The sequence below is a fragment of the Mobula birostris genome, chromosome 27 (genome assembly GCF_030028105.1).
Source record: "Mobula birostris isolate sMobBir1 chromosome 27, sMobBir1.hap1, whole genome shotgun sequence".
Lineage (NCBI taxonomy): Eukaryota > Metazoa > Chordata > Chondrichthyes > Myliobatiformes > Myliobatidae > Mobula > Mobula birostris.
Window position 1 is genome coordinate 11,123,277 of NC_092396.1, and position 27,231 is coordinate 11,150,507.

The 27,231-nt window shown below is 43.2% G+C and overlaps 1 protein-coding gene across 1 annotated transcript in view; it reads right to left on the reverse strand.

The window, feature by feature from the left end:
* Positions 1-7,751: 7,751 nt before the first annotated feature.
* espn (espin) overlaps positions 7,752-27,231 on the reverse strand; it is a 190,944-nt gene continuing 171,464 nt past the window's right edge. Inside the window, exons 12-14 of the mRNA XM_072244761.1 lie at positions 12,436-12,515; positions 12,313-12,324; positions 7,752-7,941 (exon numbers count right to left, since the gene is read on the reverse strand). Of these exons, the coding sequence (XP_072100862.1) occupies positions 7,791-7,941; positions 12,313-12,324; positions 12,436-12,515 (243 nt within the window). The 3' untranslated portion in view covers positions 7,752-7,790. The remainder of the gene's footprint in view (positions 7,942-12,312; positions 12,325-12,435; positions 12,516-27,231) is intronic.

Sequence of the window (27,231 nt, forward strand, 5' to 3'; positions counted from 1 at the left end):
GCCTCAGCAATCCCTGACAATCTCAATTAACCCTTAGCTAATCATGGGATAATTTACAATGACCAATCAACCTACCCAGTATGGCTTTGGACTGTGGGAGGAAACTGGAGCATGCGGGATAACCCACACATTCCACGGAGAGGACGCACAGAGACTCCTAGCAGAGGACGCCAAAACTGGACAATTTTGTCACTACCAACCTCTTTTAGCTTGTATGCGTTGGAGATCCTGTTTGGGTGAGACGATTCCTTCTCTGCTGGGAGACGCTGCAGAGTAGAGTGAAGCTGCTGTTAATGCTGCTCTCTCAGTCTCCAGTGATCAAGAGCCTGGGTAGATCCATGCAGATAAATGTCGGATTTCCTCCACATCACAAAGACATGCAAGGAAAGGGGAGTAGATTTAAGGCGAGAGGTGGGAGATGCAAAAGTGACCTGATGGGCAACTTCTTCACATATGGGTCTATATGGAGTGAGCTGCTGAGGAAAGTGGTTGCGGCAGGTACAATAACAACATTCATAAGACATTTGGATAAGTACTTGGATCAGGGGGGTTTAGAGGAATGTGGGTCTAGCGTGGGCAGATGGGATTAGCTTGGTGGTCACCATGGATGAGATGGACAGAAGGGCCTGTTTCCTTGCTATATTACTCTATGATTCTCCGACATGCTGATAGATTAATTAGACAGTTAATGTTACGCCTTAGTGTAGGTAGTATAATGAACATGAGGGACGTTGAAGGGCAAAGAGAGGGAGCAAATTGCAGAGCTGCAGGGGAAAAGAGGAGGGGAATGGTTATGCCCTTTTCTCATCAGGGAGGAGGTACAGGAGCCTGAGGGGACACACTCAACACTTTAAGAATATCTTCTTCCCCTCCGCCAACAGATTTAGAATTTTTTTTCAGAATTTAGAATTTATTTAAACCTTACATCCTTCCCACAGCGTGAGGGGGTGAAAATCTTTGTGTTATGACTCTGTTGCAATGTACTGACATGTGAATTTAAAAGTCTAATGGCTTGTAGAAAGAAGCTGTCCAGTAGTCTGTTGGTCCTGTCTTTAATGAGGTACCCTTTGCCAGATGAAGCAGCTGAAACAGTTTACGGTTGGGGGTGACTGGTGTCCCCAATGATCTTCCAGACCTTCTTTCTGCACCTGCTGCTGTAAGTGTCCTTGATGGAAGGAGATTCACATCCACAGATGTGCTGGGTTGCCCAGACCACTCTCTGCTGTGCCCGGTGGTCAAGGTTGGTGCAGTTCCCGTACCAGGCGGTGATACAGCCAATCAGGATGCTCTCAATGGTGCCCCTGTAGGAGGTCCTGAGGATTTGGGGGCTCATGCCGAACTTTTTCAGTGGCCTGGGGTGGAAGAAATGCTATCGTGCTTTTTTGCCACGAAGTTGATGTACACAGTCGAATCTATGAATGCTACCTCACTGTTTCGCTCTTTTTGCGCAACTTGTTTTGATATTTCCTATTGTAATCTACAGTAATTTTTAATGTATTGCACATTAAATGCTGCCATACAACAACAGATTTTACTATGGCTAAAGAAATTCCTCCTCATCTTTGTTCTAAAGGGACACCCTTCTATTCTGAGGTGAGAGTGTGGAACGAGTGTGGAAGTAGTGGATGAGGGTTTGATTTCCACATTTAAGAGAAGTTTGGATAGATACATGGATGATAGGGGCATGGATGGCTGTGGTCCAGGTGCAGGCAACTGGGACTAGGCAGAAGAAGACTTCAGCACAGACTAAATGGGTTGAGGGGCCTTTATCTGTGGTGTGGTGCTCTATATCAGTGATTCTGATTCTCTGCTGGGAGCTAGCATTGACTACCCGGGCTGAATGGCATGCTGTGTCTGGACATTGAAATGCACTTTTACTGAATTGACCAAAGTGCATCGAGGGCAATAGTGAAGTCTGTTTGATGTTACTGTCCCTGCTGACTGAAGCCTCCTAGTGTACAGGAAATAGGCTGTATTTTCCATAGCTTTGCCGTGAATGTTTTTGTAAGAAGGCAGTGTGGTGCGGTGGGGGAGAGGACAGGCAGGTGGAGGACTGTTATCTTATGGATGTAGAATGTAAAGTCCATTCACTCAAACATTACAGTAAATTTTTAAATTTTTAATTTTTATTGAGATACCATGCAGGACAGGCCTTCAGGCCTTTCGAGCCTCGCCACCCAGCAGCCCTCAATTTAATCCTAGCCTAATGACGGGGCAATTTATAATGGCCAATTAACCTACTAACCGGTACGTCTTTGGACTGTGGGATGAAACCAGAGCACCCGGGAGAAACCCACGTGGTCATGGGGAGAACGTACAAACTGCTCACAGAAAATGAACCCGGGGGGGCTGCACTGTAAAGTGTTACGCTAGCCGCCACGCTACCATACTGTCCAAGTGAGCCAATGTTGCACGCAAGCAATGATTCTAATCTAGAGGTCAACAGCAGATCCCACTTCAGTGATGCAAGGCTCAGTTTTTTCAGTTGTTTTCTCTTTCATGTTGCACCTCACCTCTAACGGATCTCCCCTGGGAATGGTACTTACCTTCAGAACCAATGCAAAGCTGTTCAACCCAAGGTCAATCCAGCCTCGGCACTTCAGCTGCAGTACGCAAAGATTGCTTGTGGTTATGCACAGTTTGAGACTGAGCTGCAGATTATTATCACTCCAAATACCAGGAAGGTCAATGTCATCTTAGACAATAATACCATCAGATATAGGAGCAAGATGAGGCCATTCAGCCCATCGAGTCAGTTCAGCCATTCCATCATGGCTGATTTTTTTTATCCCTCTCAGCATTCTCCTGCCTTCTCCCCGTAATCTTTGACACCGTTACTAATCAAGAACCTACCAAACTCTGCTTTGAGTACACTCAATGACTTGGCCTTCCCACCCATCTGTGGCAATAAATTCCACAGATTCACCCACTTCTGGCTAAAGAAATTGCTCCTCAGCTCTGGTCTAAATGGACGTCCTTCTATTCTGAAGCAGTCCCCGCTGGTACCGGACTCCCCCACTATAGGAAAAATCCTCTTCAGATCCACTCTAAGCTTTCAATATTCAACAGGTTTCAGGTTTCAGTGAGATCCTCCATCCCACCACCCCCCCCCCCATTCTTCTAAACTCCAGCGAGCACAGGCCCAGAAAAATCAAACATCAAAAATCAAACGCTCATACATCAACATTCATTCTTGTGGACCCCCTCTGCAGCATCTCCAATATCATCACATCCTTTCTTAGATAAGGGGCCCAAAACTGTTCTCAATATTCTGAAGTCTGACCAATATTCCAGGTCTGGCAAATGCTTTACAGAGCCTCAGCACTAGGTCCTTGTTTTTATATTCTAATCCTCTCAAAATAAACGCTAACATTGCATTTGCCTTCCTTACACTGACTGAACCTGCAAATTAACTTTTGGGGAATCCTGCACGAGGACTACCTAGTCCCTTTGCATCTCTGATTTTTGACTTCTTTCCCTATTTAGAAAATAATCCTTCTATTAAATTTGAGAAGACCTGGAGGCCATTTATTCAACACTTCCATATGATGCAAGTTGACCTTTTCCAAACCTATTCTATTTCTTTTTAATATATGCAGAGAGGAGCAGAGTCAATGACACTAATGGTTCTTTTTGACGTTATACAACAGCTCATGTCTTTTCGTTTCCTTAGTTTCGCTGGTTAGCATTGTTTAGATTAGTTTTTTCGGTTTTTTTTCTTTTTCCTTTTTTGTGTTATTTCTGGTTTTTTTTGTATATTATATTTGTATTTTGTATGATTTTGGGAGGTTTAATACCTGTGTGCCAACTGAGTTTATATTTATATATATTAATTATTAACAATGTAATCCCAATAGCTATGTATTAATACTATGTTATGTTTATCATTTTGATATTAATAAAAAGATTGAAAAAGAAAAATATTACGATTTAATTTAATTTACACGAATATGGGGTAATGGAACTACAAGCGTGATTCACATATATTGTATTTGATATATATCCTCCTGTACTCTGTATTCTTTTTTGTAAGAAATCAATAAAAATATTGAAAAAAAGATCCACATCTTTATTCTTTCTAGCAAGTGCCTGACTGTGCATTCCTTAAACTATATTCCATCTGCCACTTCTTTGCCCATTCTCCCAATCTGTCTTTCTGCAGACTGTACCTGACCACAAAGCCATCAATTCTGTCATCCAGATCATTGACATATAATGTGAACTTCCTCTGCAACATTCATCCCTTGCCAACACCAGGGATCAATGTTGTATCAAATCTCAATCAGCTAAAGAGACACATCTTTTATGGAGTGAAATGGACAGTCAACATTCTGGATTGAGACCCATAGAGGCTGCCTGACCCATTGAGTTCCTCCTGCTGAGTTGCTGTGGCGGGATGCTTCCTATAGTGGGGGGAGTCTCGGACCAGAAAACCATTTAGAACAGAGAGGAGGAGGAATTTGTTTAGCAAAAAGCTGACGAATCCGCAGAATTCATTGCCAGAGACGGCTGTGGAGGCCAAGTCATTGGGTATATTTATAGTGGAGATTGACAGATTCTTGATTCGGAAGGACATCGAAGGTTACAAGGAGAAGACAGGGGAATGGGGTTGAGAGGGATAATAAATCTGGTGTGATAGAATGGCGGAGCAGATTTGTTGCGCTGAAAAGCCTAATTCTGCTCCTATTGCTTATGGTCCTTTTGCATGTTTTTACAAATTTCCAGCATCTGCAATGTTTTGGGTCTACTTCTTTCAAAAGCTTTTTACAGGTACTCCTTTAAAAGCTACAGGAACACCATAGCTAATTTTCACACCAGACCAAATCATAGAAGCAAAAGCCATTCTTTGGTCACCAAAACTTACCGCCTGTCAGAGAATCACAAAAACAATTGAACCCAGTTCCGTGGACCTCAGCAGAGATGTGACCCAACACATCACTGATCGCCTGGAAACCAAAAGCCGATTTTCCCCTTGTTCTAAACACAAGAAATTCTTCTGATGCTGGAAATCTTGAGGAACACACATAAAATGCTGGAGGAACTCAGCGTGGAGGGGAATAAAGGTTGGGTGGAAGGGAAGGTGTACAAGCTGGCAGGTGATAGGTGAAGCCAGGTGAGGGGGAAGGTAGGTGCTTGAGGGGGGACTGAAGTACAAAGTTGGGAGGTGATAGGTGGAAGAGCTGAAGAAGGAATTTGAAAGGAGAGAACAGTGGACCATAGGAGAAAGGGAAGGAAGAGGGAGTTAATAGGCAGGTGAAGACAAGAAAAGGGGTAAAAGCAGAGCCAGAATGGGTAATGGAAAAAGAGATGGGGGGAGAACTTACCAGAAGTTGGAGAAATTGATGTTCACGCTATCAGGTCAGAGGCTACCCAGTCAGAATATAACTTCACAAACATGAGAAAATGAGAAAATCTGCAGATGCTGGAAATCCAAAGCAATACACACAAAATGCTAGAGGAACTTAGCAGGCCAGGCAGTATCTATGGAAGAGAGTAAACGGTCGACATTTCGGGCCAAGACCCTTCATCGGGACTATGAAGCGAATATCAGGAATGTGAGGTGTTGCTCCTCCCACCTGAATGTGGCCTCATCGTGGGCGGTAGAGGAGGTCATGGACTGACAAGTTGGAATGGGAATGTGAAGTCAAATTGAAAAGGGTGGCCGCATGGAATTCCCAGCTTTTGTGGTGGACAGAGCGAAGATGCTTGATGAGAAGGGTCTCACAGATGTAGAGAAGGCTATACCTGGAGCATCAGATACAGTAGACAGACTTGCAGGCGAAGTGTAGAAGGATTGTTTGCGGCCTTGAGTGGTGGGATGGAGGTGCTAGTCTTGTCCCCCTTTTCCTTGTCTCAGAGATGTTTGCATTATAGACAATGTTCCCCTTTTCTCAGTAATAAAACCCCTTCGCTGTCTCGCAACCCCCAACAAAATGCTGCAGAAAAACAACAACTCGAATATTGTTTCTTTTTTTTTTATTAGTCACGATGTTCCAGAAAGTAGAGAGATAGCGACTGAGAAACTAGGGTGTTAAATCTGTGAAAAACAGGCTAATGGCAGTGACATTTGTGTCATTCCTTAAGTCATATGGCATCCAAGAAACTTTATAATCATAATTATGAACAGTGTGGCATGTAACATTGCATGCATTTACAGAGGGCTTGCAGAGGTAGTTCCCTTGTGCACACACTAAAATCTGATGAAGAGCTGCTCATCGGAAATAAGGTGGCCTCCACTAGATTATATACAAAATTGATAGCAACCAGAGTCCGGACGGGAATTCATACAATCGTGTTTGTGTAACAGTCTAATCGGCGTGTAACAGAGTGTTCGGTGAGGGTTTCCCCTGCTCGCAGTGGAAGTAAGGTCAGGCAATGTGACTGATGTAACTGGGGTGGGCAGTGGGATGTCACATTCTGCCATAGGGTGATTGGTCGGTCCTCCTCATTTCCCGGCATCACCAGTTTCGAGGCACGGGTTGGCTGGCTGCTGATATGTCGATCGGCTGATGTTCTTTGGTACCTACGTTTACACGTGCATCTGCTGCCAGTCCTTAGGTGAAGCCCGAGGCTGTCAGGTTGAGATATAAGACTGTGGAAGGCACCACAACCGAACCTCACCTGATTCTGCCCCAGGAGTTGGAAACCCCATATGTTAATTTTCCTCAGTTGTCTCTGAGTTGTGAGGCAATCCGGTACAGACCTAGCTGGGATTGGCCCACTTGAGAGGGATGATGAGGGTTTCGTCAGAGGACACAAGGCACGAACCTTCCCGGTCCTATCTCCCAAAATTTACTAAAAACTTTTAAATATATATCTCATATTTTTTATTGTAATTTTTATGTATTCCACTGTACTGCTGCCACAAAATAACAAATTTCATGACGTATATCAATTAGACAGGAGATCCTGCAGATGCTGGAAATCCAGAGTAAAACACACAAAATGCTGGAGGAACTCAGCAGGTCAGGCAGCATCTATGGAAAGGAATAAACAGCAGACGTTTCGGGCCGAGACACTTCATCGTGACTTCTGAGTCACGAGTCCTGATGAAGGATTTCAGCCCAAAACATTGATTGTTGATTCCTCTCCATAGAAGCCGCCTGGCCTGCTGAGCTCCTCCAGCGTTTTGTGTGTGTTCCTCACGACGTGCTGTACATCAGTGATACTAAACCTGATTGTGATTGTGAATCTGAATCTGGTCTCCTTACCCCAGTTCTGCCCTGGGCGATGCACTCCCACCCACAAGGTAACTCAACTCCTGCCTTGGCAAACCTTCAGACCTCTGCTCTACAATGAGCTCAACATCAATCACTCAACATGTGCCGACGCCCCAAACATGTGAGTTTAATTAACAGTCCCAATAACTTTAAAGCTGCGTTGTTATTTTACAAAAGGAAAATGGATAGATTTTATACCTAGAACACGTGATATCATAACTGGGTTTTATTTTTGGGTAGCAAATCTACAAATCACAATTACCATGATAGCAGAGAGCTTTTTCCATTGAAATCAAGCAATCGCCTAGTGAATACTTTGGAGAAAGTTACGGATAAGAGGGTTAGAGTGAGAGATGTGCAGGTGTAGACGGAAGCTTGAAATATTTCCTTAGTGTTGGTTTGTGTATTACACAGGAGATATCAACCAAAGAAGGAGCTATTGACTAACATTGGGCTGTGCTGTGGAGGCCTGGCATTTTCAGCAGTGAACTGACCCTCGGGGATCTCTCTACTACTGAACACCGTGCTCTACACTACAGCAGAAACGATCAAAGATCTGAAGCGAGAGTCTCAGTCGTGCTTCGCTAAATCCCCTTTCTTCAGGATGAGCTGCAGCTGCCAAGGTGCCAGTTTTGACTCGTCGTAACCGAGAGTGCGGATTTTCTCGGTCTGCTCCTTTCGCTTCTCCTCCTCCATCTTCTTCTGCTGCTCCTCCTCTTTCCTAAGATTACAGAGCGATCTGTGTTACTTTATGACCCCAACAACCCCACCTCCCAGAGAGCGAGACACGTGAGAGATACACGCATGCGCACACACAACAATTCATAGATAAGATTGATGCATGCATACATACAATTACAGTGTTAAAAGGCAGTAGGTACAATTACAATGTACAACATTTAAAAGCCAAGCAACACACATCAAAGTTGCTGGTGAACGCAGCAGGCCAGGCAGCTGGACAGTTGATTGGCCTGCTCTACTGTAAAGATGAAGCCACACTCAGGTTGGAGGAACAACACCTTATATTCCGTCTGGGTAGCCTCCAACCTGATGGCATGAACATTGACTTCTCCAACTTCCGTTAATGCCCCACCTCCCCCTCGTACCCCATCTGTTATTTATTTATATACACACATTCTTTCTCTCTCTTCTTTTTCTCCCTCTGTCCCTCTCACTATACCCCTTGCCCATCCTCTGGGTTTCCCCTCCCCCTATTCCTTCTCCCTGGGCCTCCTGTCCCATGGTCCTCTCATATCCCTTTTGCCAATCACCTGTCCAGCTCTTGGCTCCATCCCTCCTCCTCCTGTCTTCTCCTATCATTTCGGATCTCCCCCTCCCCCTCCCACTTTCAAATCTCTCTTACTAACTCTTCCTTCAGTTAGTCCTGACGAAGGGTCTCGGCCCGAAACGTCGACTGTACCTCTTCCTAGAGATGCTACCTGGCCTGCTGCGTTCACCAGCAACTTTGATGTGCGTTGCTTGAATTTCCAGCATCTGCAGAATTCCTCGTGTTTACATTTAAAAGCCACTTGGACAAGTACTTAGATAAGAAAGGTGACAAGGGATAATGCAGGCAAATGGACTAGTGTAGGGATCACAGTCAACAGAGACAATGTGGACTGAAAGGGCCCATTTCTATGCTGTATGTTTTTCTATGATTCTTTTCTTCTTGTTCCCACTTCAGGGAGGAGGTACAGGAGCTTTAGGTCCCACACCACCAGGTTCAGGAACAGTTATCACCTACAACTATCAGGCTCCTTTCCAGAGTGGATAACTTCACCCACCTCAACGCTGAACTAACTCTACAACCTATAGTCTCACTTTCAAGGACTCTACAACTCACGTTTATTTATCTAGCGATACGGTGCGGAGAAGCCTCGTCCGGCCCTTCGAGCCAGCAACCCCGATTAACCCTAACCTAATCATGGGGACAATTTACAATGCCCAATTAACGTACTCTGTACGTCTTTGGACTGTGGGAGGAAACCGGAGCGCCCGGGAAAAACCCATGCACTCCGTGGCAAGGGCGTTCAGAGCCTCCATACAGAACAGCGCTGAAATTGAACTCTGAATTCCAGAGCTGTAATAGCGTCATGCTAACCACTACGCTACTGTTCTCAGTAACATTTATTTACTTTTTAAATTATTTACACGATTTATCCTCTTTTGCACACATTGGTTGTTCGTCAAACTTTGTAATTTATAGTTTTCATAAATTGTATTTTATTTCTTCATTTGCCTTTCGATGCCTACAAGAAAATGAATCTCAGGGTAGTATATGGTGACACCGAAGTACTTCGATAATAAACTTAATTTGAACATTGGGTTGAAAGGGAAATGGACCAGCCATGATCAAGTGGCAGAGCAGACTTGATGGGCCGAATGGCCTAATTCTGCTCCTCTATCTTATGGTCTTATAATCGCATTGTATTTATAATGGTATAGAATGATGCCGGCTCTCAGATTCATCCCACTCATCCCTTTTCCCCAATCAATAACCTATAACCTGTTTTCTCTCTCTACTGTGGAGAGCATTCACCATCACCATCTGGTATGCAGGGGCCACTGTCCCAGGATCAGAAAAGCCAGCTCCATCATGGCCAAGAGACTCCACAGGATCAAAAGGTGATCTGTAAGGGTCACCATATCAGGAATGTCCTGCAGCTCTTGGGCTGTATTCCCTGGAGTTCAGGAGAATGGGGGGGATCTCATAGAAACATTCTGAATGTTAAAAGGCCTGAACAGGTTAGATATGGCAGTTATTTCCCATGTTGGGCATGTGGCCAAGTGGTTAAGACGTTCGTCTAGTGATCTGAAGGTCGCTCGTTCGAGCCTCAGCTGTGGCAGCGTGTTTGTGTCCTTGAGCAATGCACTTAACCACACATTGCTCTAGTGTCTGTGCGAGGAGTGGCGCCCCACACAGGCTTCCAATCTGCACCTTGTAAGGCATGAAAATGCCCGATGCAGGCCTCTCATGGTCAGAGTCGATGTTCCCTCCCTCCCCTTCCCATGTAGGGGAGTCTAGGACAAGGGGGCACGACTTCAGGATTGAAGGACATCCTTTTAGAACTGAGATGTGGAGAAATTACTTTAGTCAGAGGGTGGTAAATCTGCTGAATTTGTTGCCACAAGCGGCTGTGGAGGCCAAGACATTGGGTGCATTTAAGGCAGAGATAGATAGGTTCTTGATTAGCCAGGGCATCGAAGGGTATGGGGAGAAGGCAGGGGAGTGGGGATGACTGGAAGAATTGGATCTGCCCATGATTGAATGGTGGAGCAGACTCGATGGGCTGAATGGCCTACTTCTGCTCCTATATCTTTTGGTCTTACGGTTTTATGGTGATGCCTCAAAAAGGCAGCATCCATCATTAAGGACTCCTATCACCAAGGCATATCCTCTTCTCATTGTTTCCATCAGGGAGCAGGACCTGAAGACACACATTCAATATTTTTTAGGAACAGCTTCTTCTCCTCTGCCACCAGAGTTCTGAATGGACAATGAACCCATAAACACTATCTTACTAACTTTTGTTCTTTTTTTATACTACTTATTTAATTTATATACTTCTTATTGTAATTTATAGCTTTTTATGTATAGCATTGCTGTGCTGCCACAGGTAAGGTAGTGTAGTGGTTAGCACAACGCTCCACAGTGTAGGCGACTCAGGTTCAATTCCTATCACTGTCTGTAAGGAGTTTTGTATATTCTCCCTGTGACCGCATGGGTTTCCTCCGGGTGCTCCTGTTTTCTCCCACAGCCCAAAGACGTACCGTTTGGAAGGTTAATTGGTCGCTGTAAATTGTCCCGTGATTAGGCTGGAGTTAAATCGGGGGGCTGCTGGGTGGCGTGGTTCAAAGGGCTGGAAGGGCCTATTCCGCACTGTATCTCAATAAATAAATAAACAAATTACCTGACATATGCCTGCAATATAAAACCTGATTCGGATTTCGATTCTATCAACTGTCCTCAAATGTTCCGCCAGTCACCTGCACTAGGGATAGGTGACAGTAGCCAATCGATCCATCATCTAGCATGTCTTTGGGATATGGGAGGGCCCAGGGCAATCAAAACAATCACAGGGAGAATGCACAATATCCACCAGAAGCTCTGGAGGTAAGGGCCAAACCTGGGTCCCTAGAGTTGGGAGGTGACAAAACTAACTGTGGCACCAACACAGTATCATAGTTTCCTATGATCAGGTACTTGGAACTACCACAGACCACAAGACAGATGGATTGCTGAGATGAGTCTGTAACCAATCACTGTATCATGGTCATTGTATCATGTTGTAGGACATGGTGGGTCATGAAACTTTCCTACTTACAATGGAAACATTGGGATGGTCAACCCAGCCCTCTTGACTATCCCATATATTCAAAGTTTCTGGGCATATGTTCTCCAGGACCAACTTTTGGTAACAGGGACCCTGGCTGATATTATATACCCTCTTGGCTATATAAAAACTATTGTGAACATGGAGTGCAAACTCCACACTGACTAATGAACACCCTGCCACCACCAAGGTCTCATTGCTAAGACTGCGAGATGTTTACTGTTTACCTGTGCTGCGCACTTCAGATGCATTTTGAATTATATTTTATTAACTAACTTGTGGTAATATTTTGTTTTATGTGCAGTGTGAGATTGCAGTGTATTGTGGCTGCACTGTGGTCTAGAGGAACTTTAATTCATTTGGTTGTACAGATGACAATAAACTTTGAACTTTAATAAGGAATTAAAGAGTTCCATTAGCACCAAGCCACAAACAAATCACTTTGTTCTGTGTTTATGAATTTCAAGATTCATGAATTCTGAGTTTTGAAATACACAATTCATCGGGTAAGTGACACTAAAATTACAAACTGCGAACTCCCTATGAATGAATCACTAAAAGTCCAACACAACTCGATACAGCTCTTTATCCTCCCTCGGATTTCTGGTTGGTAATCCGCCCTGTTAACTGGATCATGACTTTGTGGAGGAGGCAGTGAAACCTGTCCAAGTAAACCCCCAGTGAGATTTGCCCTTTACCAGAAATAGTTTTGTTCTGAGACCTACACTGTTTCTGAAAATTAATGAAAGGACACCAACCTTTTCTGCTCCCTGGAAGGAAAAGGAAAAAAAGTAAAATAGAAGATTAGCTCTTGCAAAATACTTTAAGTCACATTGAAATATTGGACAAATGCATCACTTAGAAATTCCAACATCAATTACCTTTCTTCGTCCATTTTCTTTTTCACTATGTCTCTCCTCCACGCAGGCAGGCTGGCTAAACGAGCTGCTTCTTGGTCCTCCTGCACAGGAGAATTGGAGAGTTTAGTGCTTTGCTTACTGATTTAATTGTGGAATCTTACAGCTCAGATGAAGCCTTATGGCCCAATGTACGTGTACTCCTACTAGTCTCCCATCTTTCTCTGTTTGCAGTCTTTGCTTCATCTTTCAGCTATTTATCCCAATTTTCTGCTGAAGGTCAACTTCCTCAGACTTTCAGACAGAGCATTCCAGAATAACACACACAAAATGCCGAAGAATCTCAGCAGGTCAGGCAGCATCTATGGAAAGGAATAAACAGTTAACGTCTTGGGCCGAGGCCCTTCATCTGGATTAGAAAGGCAGGGGGAAGAAGTTAGAATGAGAAGATGGCGAGACGTGAAGGAGTACAAATGAGAAGGTGATAGGTGAAGCCAGGTGAGGAGGAAGGTCGGCGAGTGGGGGAGAGGGATGAAGTGAGAAGCTGGGAGATGATGGGTGGAAACGGTAAAGGGCTGAAGAAGAAGGAATCTTACAGGAGAGGAAAGTGGACCACTGGATAAAGGGAAGGAGGAGGAGCACCAGAGGGAGATGATTGGGAGATGAGGAGAAGAGAAGGGGTAAGAGGGGAGCCAGAATGGGGAATGGAAAAAGAGAGAAGGGGCTGGCATGCAGCAAAGCTAATTGTGCAACATTATTACAATGCCAGCAACTCTGGTTCAATTCCCACTGCTATCTGTAAGGAGTTTGTATGTTCTCGCTGTGACCATCTCCAAGTGCTCTGGTTTCCTCCCACATTCCAAAGACATATGAGTTAGTAGGTTAATTGGGCACATGGGTGTGACTGGGCGGCACGGGCTCATTGGGCTGGAATGGTCTGTTACTGAGATGTATCTCTAAATAAATTTTATAAAACTTCTGGGAACCCCCCTGCATAGTGAGTCTATCAGCAACTATTAATAAACACAGGAGGTTCTTCAGAAGTTGGAAATCTTGAAGAACAGACACAAAATGCTAGAGGAACTCAGCAGGTCAGACGGCATCTATGGAGAGGAACAACGAATCGACGTTTTGGGCCAAGACCCTCATCAGGACTGAAACATCGATTGTTTATTCCTCTCCATAGATGTTGCCTGACCTGATGAGTTCCTCCAGCATTTTGTGTGTGTTTAGTAACTCTTAATATTGGCACAATAACGTTACAAATTGAGGACACAATTAACAGAGCAAGCCATAACATACATTCAGTGGCTACTTTATTAGGTAGCCCCTGTACCTAATAAAGTGGCCACTGAATTTATTTCTGTACGTTCATAGTTGCCTGCTGCTGTAGCCCATTCAGTTCAAGGTTCGATATGTTGTGCATTCAGAGCTGCTCTCCTGCACACCACTGTAGTAACGAATAGTTATTTCAGTTACTGTCACCATCCTGTGAGCTTGAACCAGTCTGGCCATTCTCCTCTGACCTCTCTCATTATAAGGCATTTTCGCCCACAGAACTGCTGCTCACTGGATGTTTTTTCTGTTTTTCAAACCATTCTTTGTAAACTCTGAAGACTGTTGTGCGTGAAAATCCCAAGAATTCAGTAGTTTCTGAGATAATCAAACCACCCCATCTAGCACCAATAATCATTCCAGGGTCGAAGTCACATTTCTTCCCCATTTTGATGTTGAGTCTGGACAACAACTGAACCTCTTGACCATGTCTGCATGCTTTTATGCATTGAGTTGCTGCCACGTGATTGGCTGATTGGATATGTGCGTTAGCGAGCAGGTGTACAGGCGTACCTAATAAAGTGAACACTGAGTGTATTCCTCTAAGACAAGGTTTTCTCACTGGTTTTCTAATTCACTGCCCATCCAGTCCCCTCGTCCTGGGCTAACACCATTTTATCTTTTATTGGTAGAATCTTTGTTCTAAACATAATAAAATAAACAGCGTGGAGAACCCAGAGACAATGTACAAATGTTTGTACACTGGAATGATTTAAAAGTTAATTTGACTATGGTCAGTTAGTATATTAAGAACACAAAATGCAAATTATCCAAATTCGTTGTACCTTTATTTCAAGTTGATACGAAATCTAAGCTCCTGCAGTGTTTTGAATGACCTAATTAATAGGAGCACTATAATTAATGAGACTGTTCTGAAAGATGACACCTCTGTGATAGGCCATTATGCTGTGAGTACTGACTGACTCAACCTCACACTACCGAGGCCAGACTTGGACAGCCCCCACTGCTTTTTGATGGATTAATTGACAGTAAGATAAACTAGTCTTTCAATAATTAATTATTCCCCTGGGAATTGAAATAAGGTAAAAAAAAGACTCAAGTGACCGCCATAAGGAGCCCAAGCTGGTGGTGAAGGCCAACAGTTAGGCCTAACTTTATTTCAAAATGAAAGTTACAGACCAGGTTTACATCAAATGACAGTCACTTTACTACAATACATCATGAAAACAATAACTTCTTCCTAACTTTAGCAAGACATCTTTTTTATAGAATCATAATTATTTATTAAACGGAGACTCGATACGCTTTCTGAATTTTTTTGTTGAACTGCATACAAACTACTTCCACTTCACACGGCAAACACATCCTTGTTTCACAGGGGTATCGTCAGACAAGATTAATTGAGAGACACAAGGGGGTACATCAGGGCCATGGAGCAAAAGCCTGGTGGTGGGCCTTAATGAATATCTTTAAGGAGGAACAATAGAGAGGCTTTGGGAGGGAACACTGGAGGTTAACCCAGAGGCATGGCCACTGTCAGTGAAGCAAATGCATTTAAGGATGTCCAAGGGTTCAGAAGAGGAGGAAAGCAGATCTCAGAGGCTTAGAAAGAGTTTAGTCAATGCAGAGGCTTCTATCCCACGTCGAGGTTCTCTTATTTATGGTACATCTTGATAAAATAGATTTTGCAAGCTTCAAAGATTTGCATATGGAAATCACAAACCTCAGATTCTTCTACGGAATGGAGACTCCAGATGTGGAATCTGGAGCAAAAAAAAAACAAACTGCTAGAGGAACTTAATGGATCAGGCTGCACCCGAAGAGGGAAATGGACGTTTGACATTTTGGGTTATGTCTCTTCATCTGGCCTGATGACTATCGACCCAAAATGTGGACTGTCCGTTTTCCTCTACAGATGCAGTCTGACTCACTGAAATCCTCCAGTAGTTGATTTTATCTCCTGATAGTCCACAAAAGGCTGCTTTGAGTAAACAATGCTACACCAGTTGTTAGGCAGGTGTCAGCTTTGTTTGATAGTCGCACTCTTGCATTTAAGCCCCCTTCAGTGATTGGCAAATAACATTTAGAACTCCATTGCCATGCTGAAGGAACAGTGCATTGCCAGGATCCCATCTTTCAGATAACACATTAAGACAATAAGACGTAGGAGCAGAATTAGGCTATTTGAGTCTGCTCTGCCATTTGATCATGGCTGATTTATTTTCCCTCTCAACCCCATTGTCCTGCCTTTTCCCCTTAACCTTTGACACAGTAATCAAGAACCTATTAACCACTTTAAATATACCCAATGACTTGATCTCCACAACCGCCTGTGGGAATGAATTTCACAGATTTACCACCCTCTGGCTAACAAAATTCCTCCTCATCTCTGTTTGAAAGGGACATTTTTCTATTCTGAGGCTGTGCCGTTTGGTCCCAGACTCTCCCATTGCTCGAAACATCCTAACCTTAACTGGTCTCTGATGCGGACAGAGGCTGATGTGCCACTATTATGGCCACTGTTCAGAGTCTGACCAATCCACAACTGACTGCGGTAGCTTATGCTTCAGATATTTGCTGCTTTAATGTCTCTGGACTACTTTTAGTCCATTTAAGTTTGAGCACTTCGAAGAATGTAGTCACGACTTTGCAAATAAATATTTCCAAACAAGCTTGGTAATCTGATGCACGCTTTGGTTCACCATGACAGTGTATGCTAGTGACAAGACTTTCACAATGAGATGGAAAGGAAAGCTTAAATTTCAAAGTATGCTTATTATCAAAGTATGTACACAGTATACAACCCTGAGATTCGTCTCCCCACAGACAGCCATGAAACAGAGAAACATCATGGAACCCATTCAAAGAAAATGTCAAACCCCAAAACACAAAAAAAATGAACACATAGAAAAAAAATGAACAGAATGTAAAACATCAAACCGCAGAGTCCTTGAAACAGTCCAGGACTGTTCAGTTCCGTTCAACTTAGTTGTGTCTTTGTTGACTGCAGTCCACAGAGCCAGTCAGCCCCGATCAAAATTGCACAAAATAAGTCACCAGAAACTAGAAACACATAAAAGGGATTGAAATATCATTCTCTATTGGTGTGCTGATGATGGGAAGAAGAGAGACATTATGATTCTGGGGCCTACAGTATGTGGTTAAGCTGTGCCAAAGAAGAAGTCCAAGCATAACTCTTAGAGAAATGCTATTATTCACAGGTCCCAGAGGTTCCTACAAGAAGCTCCACTGAACAGCACCAAGAACCCCTATCAAGCCAGTGGAGACTAACAACTCACAATTTAAAGAGGATCTGATTGTTCCTTGTAGATATGCGTCAGCTAACTTAATGGAACAAAGAAATAATTGGGGACTATTAAGAAAAAATTGTTTCTCCAAATAGTTTGAGGTGCGGTCGAAGTATCTATTCTCCACATGATTTACAACCCCAGGAGATTCAAAGACACGGATAACACTGGTAACAATTGGCCTGACACATCCCTGGTAAGAGAAAGGGAACACAAACCAGTCCTCATAGAGGGATCAGAAGTGGAGAGAGTGAGCAATTTTGAGATCTTGGGCTCGAATGATAGCTTTTGTTACTTTAATGGTGAGAAGATCTATTTTGTTGAACTGGAAGGAAATTAATCCTCCAACTACTTTCCAATGGTTTTCTCAAACTATACTAAGTTTAAATTTAGAAAAAATTAGAAGTGATATTTTTGACCCTTCGGTTAAATTTAAAGATACCTGGAAACCTTTTATGCAACACTTTCATATGATGTAATCTGACCTTTCTGAATCTTTTTTCTAATATTATATGATGAGAGGAGTGGAGTTAGTGACATTATGGATCATGTCTGATACAAGTTGTTGGTCTAGCCCAGTTTTGCCTTTTTTTTGGTTTTTTTTCCCTCTTTTTCTTTTGGGATTTTTTTTGTTTATATATATATATTTTTTTCTTTTTATTTCTTTGTTAATGTTTAATCTCATTATGAGTTTGGAAGTCTTTTATTTCTATGTTACTTAAAATTCATTTTATATATGCTGATGAACATTTTTCCAATTTCTTTGTACCAACTTTGTTATTGACTTTATAATTTTGAAAAATTAATAAAAAGATTTAAAAAGAGATCTTGGGTGTCAATATTTCTAAGGACCTAACCTGGACAAAACATACTGATGCAGCTATAAAGAAGGCAAGACAGTGGCTATATTTCATTAGGAGTTTGAGGAGATTTGGTTTGTCGCTTCTTCTACAGATGTACAATAGAGAGCATTCTGATTGGCTGCTTCACTGTCTGGTATGGGGGGGGCGCTACTGCACAAGATTGAAGTAAGTTGCAGAAACTTGTAAAATTAGTCAGCTCCGTTACGGGCACCAGCCTCCATAGTAGTAAGACATCTGCAAGGAGCGGTGCCTTAGGAAGATGGCGTCCATCGTTAAAGATCCTCATCACCCAGGACATGCCCCCTTCTCATTGATACCATCAGGAAGGAGGTACAGAAGCCCGAAGGCACACACTCAACGATTCAGGAGCAGCTTCTTCCCCTCTGCCATCCAATGGACATTGAACCCAAGAACACTACCTCACTACTTTTTATTCCTATTACTTTGCATGACTTACTTTAACTTAGCTATTTCATAGATATATATATATATATACTTAATGTAACTCAGTTTTTTTCTCTATATTCATTTATCATGCACTGCTGCTGTGAAGCTAGCACATTTCATGACATACAATGATATTAAATCTATTCTGATTCAGATTCTGATTTCCCAGTTACCGAGGAAGTGCTTACATGGCCAGAGATTCCCCGGAAAAGAGATCCTCCACACTCCATATATCCTCTGATATCCTTTTTGCCTATCACCTGTCCAGCTTTTGGCTCCATCCCTCCCCCTCCTGTCTTCTCCTATCATTTTGGATCTCCCCCTCCCCCTCCCACTTTCAAATCTCTTACTAACTCCTCTTTCAGTTCGTCCTGACGAAGGGTCTCGGCCCGAAACGTCGACTGTACCTCTTTCTATAGATGCTGCCTGGCCTGCTGCGTTCACCAGCAACTTTGATGTGTGTTGCTTATCTCCATGTTCTTTTCGGCTGGATGTCTTGCTTCATAATATTGTCTTTGTTTCCAACTCCCCAGGTAATACAGATCTCCACTTTCTAGTCTATGAACAGTTTGACAGAGGCAAAGGCTCCAAAATGTTCTACCTTGTCGATGACCTCTTCACAGACAGGCCCGTTAGTGAGGTCTTTCCTTTGCTCTGGCTGTGACCGGTTTTTGATAGAGATGATTCCTCCCCTTGTATATCCCAGAACTTGAAAAGATAAGGCACAAGAAGAGAACTTACCAGCTTGTGCCTTTCCTCTTTGGGAAAGCAAAGAGTGAGATGGAATAAGAGAAAAAAACCTTTGCCACGCACAGACTGGATCTGATCAGTTTTGTATAGGCTTAATGATCACATGAACAACTAAATCAAATGGGAATTGCATTTTTAATCGCAAGAATGGTAAGTACTGTATATGGAACACATTTCAATACAAATTGTGAAACAAAGATCAAGTCTATAGAAAGGTCTGACCATGTTCTTCTGAACAAGTGATGTCTATTAGCCACTGATTTATTGATCCCAGTGGCTATACAATATAAAATATCATGAGTTGAGCTGATGTCATTGAATTCCTGAAGTGACCTCAGGTGACCAGATTGGCAGATACAGAAAACCACCAGCTACAGACAGTAAGTTCAAGTTTCAAAGACCAAAGTAAACTTATTATCAAAGTACATAATGTCACCATCTACAACCCCGAGATTCATTTTCTTGTAGGTATACTCAATAAACCCAAGTGACCATAATAGAATCAATGAAAGACCTTAACAGGACAGGCAACCAGTGTGCAAAAGACAGCAAACTGTGCAAGTCCAAAAAGAAAGAAAAAAAATGAAGTAATAATAATAATAAACAAAGAAGCAAGAAGTATCGAGAACACGTGATGAACAGTCCTTGAAAGTGAGTCTATAGTTTGTGGGAACAGTTCAGTGATGGGGTGAGTGAAGTTAAGTGAATTTAACCCCTTTGGTTCAAGAGCCTGATGGTTGAGGGGTAATTACTGTTCCTGAATCTGCTGGTGTGGGATCTGAGGCTCCTGTACCTTCTTCCTGATGGCATCAGTGAGAAGAGAGTATGGCTTGGGTGGTGGGATCCCTGATGATGGGTACTGCTTGCCTGTGACAATGCTCCATGTAGGTGTGCACAATAGCGAAGAGGGCTTTACCTGTGATGAACCCGTGAGGATTCTGTTGAAAGATCATTCACATCAAACTATTTTTACAACTATTTCCAGAACTTACTGTTCATGTCTTAGAAAATACGATGTGATGCTAATAAGATCAGCAGGACAATTAATGCTGTCAGCATACTTCATTATACTTCAGACAACACTGGAGAAACTCAGCAGGTCAGGCAGCAGCTATGGAAAAGAGTGGACGTGGAGAGGATGTTTTCTATGGTGAGAGAGACTAAGACTAGAGGATACAGCCTCAGATAGAGAGGTGCAGAGGAATTTCTTTAGCTACGGAGTGGTGAATCTGTAGATTTCTTTGCCACAGGCAGCTGTGGAAGCCAAATCTTTATGCATGATTAAATCAGAGGTTGATAGATTCTTGATTGGTCAAGGCATGAAGGGATACGGGAAGAAGGCAGGGGTTTGGAGCTGAGAGGAAAATTGGATCAGCCATGGTGAAATGGTGGAGCAGGCTCGATAGGCCAAATGGCCTAATTCTGCTCCCATACCATGCCTTTAAAAAATATTCAACACCCTTGGAAGCATTCACACCCCTCCCATCCAGGTACCTACCCAAATTTCTCTTAAGTGCTGAAATGAACCGTATCTACCCCTTCTGCTGGCAGCTTGTTCCATACACCCACCAACCTCTGAGTTAAAAATTCCCTCCTTATGTTCCCCTTAAACATTTTGCCTTTCACCCTTCACCTTGAGTGCTGGTCTCATCCAGGCTCAGTGCTTGCATTTATTTCTATATCCCTCATATTTTTATATACCTGTACCAAGGTACAGTGAAGAACTTGGTTTTGCGTGCCATCCATACAGGTCATTCCACAGCAACAGTGCATTGAGGCAGCACAAGGGAAAGCAAAATCAAATGGAGGATACAGTGTTACAGTTACAGAGAAAGTGTAGAGCAGGCAGACAACGAGGAGCAAAGGCCGCGATGAGGTAGATCGTGAGGCCAAGAGTCCATCTTTTTGTACAGGGTCTATTCAATAGTAGTATCCTGACCTTGGGTCTGTAAGTCTGCGAGTCCGCTGAGGAACTTGGAGGCCCAGTTTCTGTGAGTCTACTGGAGGCCTGGAGGTGGCCTGTCTGAGGTTGTAGTGCTGTCTATGTGTGTCAGGAGGAGAGGAAAGGGGCTTGTTTTGTTGTTGCTGTTGTTCTTGCTCTGTTGAACATTGTGGGCACACTACGTCAGTGCCGGAATGTGTGGCGACACACTTGCAGGCTGTCCCCGGCACGCTCTTGAGTGTGTCGGATTACTAACACAAACGGTGCATTTCACTGTATGCTTTGACGTATACATGTTGAATGAATCTGCACATGAATCTGAATCTTCTAACAGTGGGATAGAACAAGAGCTTCCGACATACCTCACCTCCGTCTTGTCTAGCTAGGGCCAGGATATCGCCTTCGATGGAAATCTTGCCTGATTATCGCTTCTAACTGTAGGGATCCTGATATGAGTTCATTGATCCTGGGTACAGTCTATCATTCAGTGTGCAGACTGAGAATTAAATATGGAGCCTTTAGGCCTATATAGTTTAACACTGTACCCTGCAAACTTATTTGTATATTTTAATAAAATATATAATTACATTTATCATTTGTACCTTACAGTTGTCAGCCAAAGACCATCGTCAGTAAGGTTGTGTCTAACCACCTACTGGCAGGGTTCAAAGCTTTGCTAATTTCATAGACGTGGCATGTAACACTCTTGACAGTGCCAATAATTGGGGTTCAATTCCCACTGCTGTCTGTAAAGGGTTTGTACGTTCTCCCCACAACCGCGTGGGCTTTCCCAGGGTGCTCTGGTTTCCTCCCACATTCCAAGGATGTACGGGTTAGGGTTAGTGAGTTGTGGGCATGCTATGTTGACGCCAGAAGCGTGGTGACACGTGTGGGCGGGCAGCACATACTTGGACTGGTTGTTGACACAAATAATGCATTTCACTATATGTTTCAAAGTATATGTGACAAATGACGCTAATCTTTGTCTTTATTGACATGCCGGGTGTTAACCACATTGTGGCAACCAGCAACAGAGGCTGTGTAAGGGGTGGGGGGGGAGGAACTCATTGATACCTATCTTCCAGTCAGCAATAGGTGTGATGGAATACTCCACCCTTTACTGTTGACTGCAACTCCAACAATACTCTGCTTGACAGAACAAAGCAGCCCCATTGATTCAAAGCCAAAGCCAAAGCCAAAGTAACTTTATTATCAAAGTACATATATGTCACCATATCCAACCCTGAGATGCATTTTCTCAAAGGTATTCACGATAAATACAAAGAAACAAAATAAAAAAAAACAAGCAAAAGGATAATGACAAACGTATAAGCAATAAAAATCAAGAGTCTGAGATGGGGAGTGCTTGAAGGTAAGTTCATAGGTTGTGGGAATAGTTCAGTGACCGGGCAAATGAAGTTGAGTGAAGTTATCCCCTCTGGTTCAAGGGTCTGATGGTTGAAGGGTAATAATCGGCATCTCCCAAACCCACAACCTCTATTGTCTTGAAGGACAAGGCCACTTTAAGTTTCATCCAAATCCTTGTAGTGAGCACCCGGAGGAAACCCACACGATCATGAGTTCATCCTGAGCCATAGTGGGTGAGGACAAGAGGTGTCAAAGATGTGAAAGATGTGATATAAATGAAAATTATACTTTGCTTTCAAAGGATTTTTCTAGATTTACTCTCATTGTGGGAGTGAAGAGCAAAAACTTTTAACTGAAAATAAATGGTCAATAAAAGGGAAAATATTGCAATTCTTGAAAACTTCCCTTCTCCATCTTCCAAGTTGTGAAAACAAAAGGTTCAGGAAACCTGGATTACGTGGGTCCAGTCTGTGTCAAGGTGAAGCTCCATCCCCCCCCCCCCCCCCCACCTTCTCCCTCTGCATTCAAGGGTAGAGACCTTGTTTTAAATTACGGGTTTTAACATTGATGGAAAGGAGGTTTCCAGTGGAGACAGATAATTTCACTCCAGCTCCCAACAGGAAAATCCCAAGTCCTTCCCGAACTGAAGCAAACAGTAAATAAATTACTCCTTAGCTCCAGGGGGAATTGTAGTGATTTTATGTAAAGGTAGCCAAGCTGCCTCAAGATGAATCTTGGAGCGTTAAGGGACCTCAGTGGAATTCAAGCCTTCTCACAGCTGGTAAAGTCAGGAATGCAGGTTGTCCTGGGAATGGGGCCAACCGTAATGTGGAGGGAAGGCAACATCTCACCTACACTCCCGATACCTGACAAGGGTGTGGGATGTCCAAGCAGTTACAAATCAGTCTGCACGATATATTTATTGTGTTCACTTATGGCCCAGTCTGTCCCCAGAATCTTCAGCCCCTGGGGCCAGCTTCTTACGCATTGTTAACATTCAGAAGCAGCTGTACACAAAAGCCACGGAACTCTTTAAGGATGGAACATTATGGTGGTTGAGCCAGTTTTCAGGCAAACCACCAGGTGGCAGCACTGACACTGGAGCGAGGAGTCCAATTGGTGAGGTCAACCCCTAACCTACTAACATGTAGGAAGGGATGCATGTGTGGAGGCCAGGTGCAAACTGACCTATGACCTTCTCAATCTAGAGCAAATGAACACCTTCAAGCTCCTTAAACACAAGAGATTCTGCGGATGCTGGGAATCTTGAGCAACACCCACAAAATGCTAGGGGAACTCAGCAAGTCAGGTAATATTCACGGGGGATAAACAGTTGATGTTTTGGGCTGAGATCTTTCATCAGGACTGGAAAGGAAGGAGGGAGAAGCCAGAGTAAGAAGGTGTGGGAGGGGAAGGAGTACAAGCTGGCAGGTGATAGGTGAGACCAGGTGAGGGAGACGGTAGATGGGTGGGGGAAGGGGATGAAGTGAGAAGCTGGGAGATGATAGGTGGAAAATTTAGATGCCTGAAGAAAAAGCAATCGGATAGAGGACAGTGGACCACAGAAGAAAGGGAAGGGGGAGGGAGCTGATGGGCGGGTGAGGACAAGAGAAGGTATGAGAGGGAAACCAGAATGGGGAAGGGAAACAGAGAAGGAGGAGGGGAAAGAAATTTCTGGAAGTTAGAAAAGTAAGTGCTCATATCATCAGGTTTGAGGCTACTCAGAATGAATATGGAGTGTTGCTCATTGTGGACCATGGACCGAGATATTGGAATGGAATGGGAAGTTGAATTGAAATGGGTGGCCACTGGAAAATCCCACCTTTTGTGGTGGACAGTCCTCAAGCTATGTCAGATCTTACTAACGTCGAGGAGGCTGCACTGAGACTACCAGAAACAGTAGGTGACACCGATAAGCTCTTCAAGCATAATTCTGTTTGGGTCGGATGGCCATCGCTTTCCTTTTAAAATATTTTTGTTGCATTTTGTCCTGGTACATAACACCCCACAAATTCTAACTTAAAACAATGTGCAGACTTTATAAAGCTCAAAGTAATTTTTATTATCCAACTGTATGTGTTTTAGTCAAAGGAAGATTTTGTAAAGTCTCAAGAATCAAGAGAGATGCCTTGATGAGGAGCACAGTTAATTGAGTTAGGTACGATTCATCGTATACATTTAAACAATCCCTAACTTTATCTTGCAAAATAATCCAGTTGACATACTTTCAAAAAGAAACTGTATGTAACACATATGTTTCAAATACTAATCAAAGCTCATTCTTCTAAATAAAATAATGAAGATAAAGGATACTCATAAGTGATTCAAAACATACAATTATGACTAAAATCAGAATAAATTGCATTAGATTTATGATTTGAAAGCAATACTTTCAGGGCAGAAATTTGTCTTTGGCTGTTAATGGAGGACACTTGTGAGAACATCAGCCATTGATTCCTTTCATCTAAAGCAGGAGTTTCCAGCCTAGGGTCCATGGACCACTTGCTTAATGGTATTGGTCCATGGCATAAGAAAAGGTTGGGAACCCCTGATCTAAAGATTTGCTTCAACCTCTGTGTGATGAAGCCTGCAGAGAGCTGCCCAACCAGAGGCCAGTATGTAGTGCAGACACCAAAAGGCGTTTCTCTGCCTACAAACTGCGTCTTAAATAAAAACAGGCAGAATTACAAGCAGTGTGAAAAGGTACAACACGATGTAGGTGATAACTGCAAATATGGAAGGCTTCTATTTCACTGCTCTGTTAAACTGGGTTTCTCATTTTATCTAATACCAATCTTCAGCAATGTGTCTCAAGTAAGGAATGACTGAATTGTGGAAAGGAAATGAGGAGTGAAAAGCAGGGGCAGGATCCCTGAGCATATACACACTGGTCTAATTCATGTTACGATGATTACATTAATGGTCCTTTTACATTTTACTGCTTTCCTTTGCCTCAAAGTTCTCCTTTTGCCTCAGTTTAGAGAGCAGGTATCAGATCACCTCTTTGAGAGCAAGTTTTGACACTGGTTGACAGCAAAGTCTATTAGGAACAACACAAGCCCCCCTCGCACCTGAGCCTTGCAGAACTAAATTACTGGAGGAACACGCACAAAATGCTGGTGGGACTTAGCAAGCTGGGCAACAACTATGGAGGGAAATAAACAGTTAACATTTCAGGCTCATATCCTTTATCAGGACTGGAAAGAAAGTGGGCAGAAGCCAGGATAAGAAGGTGGGGGAGTGGAAGGAGTACAAGCTGGCAAGTGATAGCTGAGACCAGGATGGGGGAGGAGGATGGAACTAGGTGGGGCGGGAGTGGGGTGATGAAGTGAGAAGCTGGCAAGTGATAGGTGGAAAAGTGAAGAACTGAAGAAAAAAGAACCTGATAGGAGAAGACGGTGGACTACAGAAGAAAGGGAAGGAGGAGGGGAAACAGTGGGAGGTGATGGGCTGGTAAGGGGAAGAGAAGGTGAGGATGGGTGACCAGAAGGGGGAATGATGAAAGAGAGGAGAATTACCAGAAGGCAGAGAAATCAATGTTCACACCCTCAGGTTGGAGCATCTACAGAACATGTTATGTTTATGAATGACTTGAGAAGAATCTTTGATTAATTAGTCCTTAGCCTCAGGAACTCACTTTCATAAAGGCGGCGAGGAAGGGCTGCAGTGGTTTTTGTTGAGATTCAGCTATTGCAAAATCCAGGAACAGACACTAAGAAGTGCACCAAAGTTTGAGGCAGCTTTACAAAGCCTCGGTTGGGGAACACAGGACAGAACCCTCCCATCATTGTACATCCAAGAGCTGGAATTAATGCAAACCTTGAAAAAAACGTAATATCACATAATCCACACTGGAAATGGAGAGCGACAGCTGGAACATCCAAATATGTGAACAGCAACATTTAGTTTGCAATGAGGGCTACCTTTACACATTTCATCAATAAAGTATTTTTGAAACAAGTTTTATATTTTTTATGCATCAATGTTGCCTTTATTTTCCCTTCAGCATCCATTGATTGATGTCATACACTACTAAACCAACACTGTATACCTCAAGGGTTTAAAAAAGAGGGACCCCACCTTTTCTGCATTTCATAAGGTTCACTTTCAGATCACAATTCCTGCCTGAGGGGACAGCGTGGTAGCATAGCTCCATGATTGCCAGCTCCAAGACCGGGGTTCAATTCCCACTGCTGCCTGTAAGAAGTTCGTATGTTCTCCCCATGACCGCATGGGTTTCCTCCGGGTGCTCCGGTTTCCTCCCGCAGTCCAAAGAGGTACAGATTAGGGTTAGTGATTTGTAGCATGCACTGTTGGCGCCCGAAGTGTGGCGATATTTGCAGACTGCATTCACCGCTGTGTTGTTCGTTGACGCAAACAACGCCTTTTATTATACATTTCAAAGTTTCGATGTAACATGACAAATAAAACTCATCTCTCTATCTATCATCTGTTGGTCAATGAATACATTGAGGAACTATACCACAGCATTCATGTCAAACTTCAATAATTCAATGGTTCCAATTAATAGTTCAATTGTAGTATTGTTCTTCAACAATAACAGACATGTTAATGTTCTAAATTTGCACTGGTTGGAAAACAGGATTATATCATCAGCCTTTCCGGTGCGCACTTTCACCAGAGAGGGAAACCAGAAAGCCAGATGCCCTGAAAGATGATATAGTGATGTTTTTTTCCCAAAATATGAGCATTGTCTCAATGTTATAAACTTGAGCTGAGATTAATATCCACCAACTATAGGAGAAGGAAACCAAGTTATGAATGACCTGATGTTTGAGTATCAAGAATAGTGGGCAAGTTTACAACTTGGGCAGCACGACAGCAC